Source organism: Gordionus sp. m RMFG-2023, unplaced genomic scaffold (assembly GCF_954871325.1).
Source record: "Gordionus sp. m RMFG-2023 unplaced genomic scaffold, tfGorSpeb1-WG-v2 contig_358, whole genome shotgun sequence".
Lineage (NCBI taxonomy): Eukaryota > Metazoa > Nematomorpha > Gordioida > Chordodea > Parachordodidae > Gordionus > Gordionus sp. m RMFG-2023.
Window position 1 is genome coordinate 1 of NW_027051090.1, and position 6,759 is coordinate 6,759.

The 6,759-nt window shown below is 28.1% G+C and overlaps 1 protein-coding gene across 1 annotated transcript; it reads right to left on the reverse strand.

The window, feature by feature from the left end:
- Window positions 1–3,107: 3,107 nt before the first annotated feature.
- LOC135930724 (uncharacterized) lies at window positions 3,108–4,647 on the reverse strand (the record flags this gene model as incomplete). The annotated part of the gene is made up of 3 exons (XM_065467521.1): window positions 4,174–4,647; window positions 3,399–4,098; window positions 3,108–3,292 (listed from the first exon to the last, which is right to left on the reverse strand). Coding segments are annotated over exons 1-3 (1,359 nt in total), but the record flags the coding sequence as incomplete, so codon positions are not given.
- Window positions 4,648–6,759: the final 2,112 nt, after the last annotated feature.

Sequence of the window (6,759 nt, forward strand, 5' to 3'; positions counted from 1 at the left end):
ATTCACAAAATTATGCTACAGCTCTGTTCATCTCTATATTTAAAAATTGAAAATAAATTTTATGGCGCTATTGCTAAAAATATTATATTAAAATGTTCAAATAATACTCTAATTAGTACATATTTAAATAATGCAGATATTTTTATTCAGACAATTTTAGAATATTTACAATCAAAATTTGATTTTAATAACTCTATTTACAATTGTATAAATATTATGACCTTGGAACAGAAACCATCAATTAAGGTTTTTGTAATTTAATAAATATATTAAAAATACCGAAAGACATTGATGTCTTATTTGAAAAGATTTTAATTCTCTCTATTTTTTATGATTCGCCAAAACTCCTTACCTCATTCTACTCATCCGAGCGCATTTTTAGCCTGAAGAGGACTGCCTGGAAAAAAGGAGAGAAATCGGATTTAACAACATTAGAGAACGAGCTAATGGTTAAATAATGTATAATATGTCATGCCAGGAATATTATAATCTCAATAACGACGATAAACATTTAGTTCTATTATTTAAATCTCAAATAAAATATAATTATGTTTTAGCAAGGGCGCCATAAAATTTATTGTCAATTTTTAACTGTAAAGATGGACACATCTGCAGCATAATTTTGTGAATCTTTGTTAAGATTCTTCCGATTGCAACTGCACATTCTACATGTGAAATCATTCCTAAATATACTTCTGCCATTCATTATAAGAAATACTTTTTAAAGGTTTATAAAATTTTAAAATTCTATCGATGGCCGATATTAGGAACATATCGCAACCAACATTGTGTAGACTCGCTTCTGTAAATAAACTCTGTTTTTTCCAAATTCACTGAGGCATTATCAGATCAGAAAGCTGACATGCAATTTATTGATCATCTCGAATCTGATATTATATGGTTAGCTATGTCTTTGGATTTTTCCCTATTTGAGGGGAAAAAATTTAATAGTTTTATTGAAATGACCTTAATTTTGTTGAAATAGCGGAAGATCAAGGGAAATCCCTTTAGATGCATCTGTTAGAATTGCATATATATGCCCATCTTTCAAATCGTCAAAAATTGACCTCCTGGATTTAGGTCTTAAAACATTAATGATAGCCTTGCTCATTTGTTCTACAAGTATAATTTTCATTTATATTAGAGTCGTTAAATATTATGGAAAAAAGATTCTACCAACATTGTGATGATAAGTATCTCTGTGAATGTTGTACTACAAGATAAGTACAATTGCCGCAACTGTAGTTGCATCTGTATTATATCTTATTTTGGAGTACCTTATTATGTATTTAAACGTGATACTTGATAATTAAGCGCCTATCCCTATAATGTTATACACACACACGGTAGATTTCCAATTGCGGTCGTTTTGAGGGACATTCGCTTAAAATATATTTTTAATTGTAAAATTAAAATCGTTTTTTATATTTAAAAAAGATCGTTGGTTTTTTTTATAAATTAATATAATTTAATAAATCAAGATTTTATTGTATTTTGAAAAATAGTTACCGACTTTGTATTTATATAACTAATTATAAAAAATAATAGGCGGATAATTAAATCAATTCAAAATCCCGGCCGAAGGCCGCCCGCAAAAAATTTTTTTTAGCAATTTTTATATTTCTACCACAATTTTCATGTTTCTCCCACATCTCCCTCAATTTGAAAATTTTGACCTGGCAACCCTGAGTATGAACCAAAAGTTATTAGAATTCCAAAAATTATCAAATTTAGATTGAACAAAGAATTTAAAGAAAGCAATTATAATAAAAAAATTAAATGAAATTATCATTATTTATAAAATCAACTTTTTTCCTTATTTCAAAATATGAGGATAAAGATAAAAGGCTAACTCGATATTTTATACAAAAGAAAATTAAGCTTGGAAACTTTTCCGACAGATGACATAACTTGCGGCAACTTTGGAAAATGTTATATCAAAATGAGATGGATTGGTTATGGTAAAATCAATTAGGATAGCTAATTATTTTCATCAAGCCGCGAATAGGTTGAGCTATTAATAAAAAAAATTTAGAAAATAATTTTAAAAAATATAACAAAAAAAAATGATGTATTTTAATTTTATTATTCATGACATGACATGAAGCCACCCAAGCTCATTTACATTGTTATCAAATCAAATGAGAATATAGTATATTAAAAAATTTTAACCAAATTCCAATATTTAAATAATTAATAACCTTAAGGAATTTTAAAGCTATATAACAAAATTAATACAACCAATTTTTTTCCAAATTTTTATAGCAAGGTCAATATCGTAACTTGAACTGCGAACTCATTAGAGGAGCATCATTGAAATTAGAGGGGGGATAGTTAGTTATGAAATAATTATCATTATTTGAAAAATTGGAAAGGGATGAAAGGTATTTTTTTAAAAATTATTTATATTTGGCAGGAGGTTAAAAATTTTGAGAGGGTTGATATCATTTATTTAAAAAATAATTTTTTTTTATTGAATATGTGAAGGAAAAAGTAGAGCATTGTCATAACATATCGTCTAAACCAATAGGTTTGTTTGTTAAACATATAACTGAAGTGTAAATTTTTAAAAGAATCACTGATTTGAACAAAGACTGGTTAAAAATAACCATGGGAAAAAAATCTGACAAAAACACCCCGATATAAATTTATATGCTTTAATAAATAAAAGGAAAATGTAATCCTCGTTTTAAACTTTGCCCTTTAGTGTAATACTTGAGTATTATTTTAATAGTACTTTTCTAATAATGTTGCTTATCAAAAATGATCATATTTGTAAGGGGAAACAACTATATGACTCAAGGGCTAGGAATATGAATTTTAAAATAATTTTATAATGCATGACGAAAGGTAGTTATTTTTGAAATATTAATCGTGGGATTGATGTGGTAGATAAAGAATGTGTCACACACATATAAAAGAATTTGTAAATACCCTCATAAAATCTATATCTTGATGAATGAGTCTTATGTAACCAGCTAAATTTTATACCAAAGTATCCTATATTTTTGTCACAAAAAAATAATGAAAATATAAAAATTTTGAGACTATTATATAAAAACAAACAAAATTTTTATTATTGTAGATAAAAATTTAAAAAATTAAACATTCAATGTTATATTAATAGCGATTCCTTTAAGATAATCTAATCTTGATCGATTTTCGAAGTCAGAAACAATTGTTACTATTCTCGCATGTAGATTTCGATATTTTTTTCTCGGGGTAGAGGGTGTTTCACCAGAATTATATTGAGCAATTTTTAACTCTGTCAACCTTTGTTGTTTTTTTAAGCCTAGGAAAAATTATATAGTTTATTAGTAAATCTTTATCTTTAAATCATTTTAAATAATAGATATATAGATAACTTGATATAAATTTTCACATGTTTGGATGGTAACTTGTTAGGAGGGAACTGAAGCATCTATGCCACCCTTCAACCGCGTTGTTGGTTTTCGCTTCCCCGTTCAGTGTTGATTGGTAACAATTCCAGAGTTCAATATTAAACAAAGCAGGTAGTCTGCCTCTTCCAAACGTTTTACCAATATAAGCTTTTTCAAAAGTTTCAATTAGAGGCTGAAGTAACAATTGATTATTAGAATAAAATTCGGAGTTTATTAGTAATTCAAATGTTTCAACTACATTTAAGGGTGGCACAAACGCCAAACAAACCATCATTCTAAGTTGTATATTAAATTCTACATCTGTTTTATATTTATGCGATATTTCTGGATATTTTTGAATGTTTCGCCAAAAGGATTGGCCAAAGTGGAAATAGCAACATTTGTGTTGCGAATTGGGAAACACTTCATTGAAAGCTTTTACACTGGCCATTTCAAAATCAGTCATAATTTTTTTTGGAGTTGATATTAAGTTGTCACCTATAATAGTAAATATTCTTTTATAAGTTTCATAATCCTTTCTATTGGTTAATATATATATGAGAGGTAAAACATTATTATTTCTAATCCCATGAATTGTATAAATTTGCATAAATAAAGGTGGCGACGATTTAAATGTACCATCAGAAAACCAATGTTCGCATGAAGCTAAGAAGTCCAAATTTTTTCTTGTTCCAAATATGATAACACGGTCGGGAACCTGACACACATGATAAATAAATAAGCAATTATAATAAAGTGTTTCTTATCGTGAAGAATTTATAGAAAATCTTACCGGACCATCATCATGAAGTATGAAATCCTCATATTTATCTGTAATTGAATATTCATGCGGGATTACCAGCTCAATAAGGCTGCTAGGATTCGGAGGTGCAAAACTGTTTGAACTCCGCGTTCGGTGAATTATACGTTTCATAAGATTCGGTGATGGTAGTGCCATTGATATAGAATCACTTAATTGAGATACGTGTTTCGCCACAATAAAGTTTGGAGTTTCCATAGTATTATTCAAAGCTTCATTCTTAATTGAATTGATTATTTTCTTGGTTTCCATTTCGATTGGATTTTCTGGATTATTGTGTATTTCATTATTATCTTTTATCTTACCATTTTTTTTTGTGAGTCGTACGGGACATTTAAAAATATCCTGATTGATACATCTATAATAATTAGTATCTGAGACTACTTTATCCAGGCGGAACAAATAATTTTTAAAGGTTAAGATCTCCTTATTTTTGCTTGATAACATATTTTATAAGACTCCGAAATAAAGAGGAAAGAGTGGCGAAAATATTTATAATTTATAACCAAAGGAATGGCACCAGCCAGACGGGAAAATTTTTTTTTTTAAATTTCGGCAATACTTTTTTTTAAAAATAGTTATAATTTATCAAATATGTCATTAATTATTTGTTAATTTTTAGTGTAGCTATTTTTTTTATTATATTTTAAAATTATTTAAGATTCAATAAGAACCCATATCAAAATATTATATTAATTGAAATTAATGCCGAGTTATTATACTAAAAATTTTATCACGCCCCCCCCCCCCCTTTAAATAAACAGAAAAGATAAAAAGATATCTATAAAGATTGAAAATAATAAAATTAATAAATATTTTAAATTGGGGAAATCCCTTATTTCACTTAGATGTAATTTATTTTTGAATTGCCATTCAAAATTGATATTCTAAACAGTAATGTTGTAGACTTTATTCATCTACACTATTTAAGAATAGTGACTGCCAAAACCACGGTTGTGCATTTGACCGATCAAATATAGTTAAAATCAAATAAATATTATTTTATATTGAATATCATCATTTTCTTTAATATTTTTTAATCAATTTTCTTTTTGTCTAAATCTTCAATCGATTTCTGTTTTAGTAAGATTATTGACACAAATCGACCAATTTCTTTCTGAATAGATCTAGAAATTGTTAGTAATGTCACTTCTCTTAATGGCCATGGTGGTCAAAGCTAATTCCACTGCTTGAATTTGAAATCTGATTGTTTCTTATGGAAGTTACTGCTATCCCCACTATTTTCTATTAAACAAGCCGCTTTTATTTCTGAAATTTATGATATAGCTTGAAATATTTTGATCACCACCTTGTATGCCTAATTCTTTTATTATATTACATACTTCATTAAATTCACTATGATTAAAATGCTCTCCTTAATATTAGGAACTCAATAAGCATTGTGATCACATTTCACATGTATTTATATCGTTTTTTCTTTTTCAAACATATTTTTATATTCAGATCTTATAGAATATATGACCACTTGACCAGGTCAAATATTCTCCCGTTCAATTGACCCGCCAAAATCTAGTCATTTGACTGGTCATTTGACTGACTTGCTAACCCTGGCCAAAATTGATTGATAAATTTATAAATATTAAGTCATCAGACAATAAATAGGAATGCTACCCAGATATCAATTTCGCCAATAAATATCAAGATTTAACTAATAAACTCAATGATTAATATATTGATAAAGCTGAGTTCCTTGTGCGCGATTATTATAAAATAAGAACTTCGAAGGAAAGGATAGGATAGCGAAAAAAGTGTATTTCAATAACAAATTTCATAAACCAGTCTAAGTTAATTAATCATTGTAAAAATTTTTTAAGGTTATAAGAAAATTACAAACTATGTGAATTAAAAAAATATTATTCAAATAATATAATTATAAAAAAATGACTCAAAATAAATTAGTCATTATTAGCAATTACCGCCATATTAAATTCTCTATAATATCTTCGCGATATATGTTTCGCGAAATAATTGTCGCTACATTGTCTTCGCGATTTGGGTTTCGCGATTTGGGTTTCGCGATTTGGGTTTCGCGATAATAATTTCGCTATAAAATTTTCGCGATTAAAGTTTCGCGGTAATGTATTCGCTTTAAAGGTTTCGCGATAAAGGTTTCGCTATAAAATTTTCGCGATTATTGATTCGCGATAAAAGTTTCGCGGTAATGTATTCGCTTAAAATGTTTCGCGATAAAAGTTTCGCTATAAAATTTTCGCGATTATTGATTCGCGATAAAAGTTTCGCGGTAATGTATTCGCATTAAAGGTTTCGCGATAAAAGTTTCGCTATAAAAAATTCGCGATATTTGTTTCGCTATATTGTATTCGCGGTAATGTATTCGCTATAAAGGTTTTGCGATAAAGGTTTCGCTATAAAAAATTCGCGATATTTGTTTCGCGATATTGCATTCGCGGAATAGTATTCGCTATTATGGATTCGCGATAAAAGTTTCGCTATAAAATCCATTCGCGATAAACGACATTCGCGATAAAAGTTTCGCGAAAAAGTGTTTCGCGATAAAAGTTTCGCTGAATTGACATG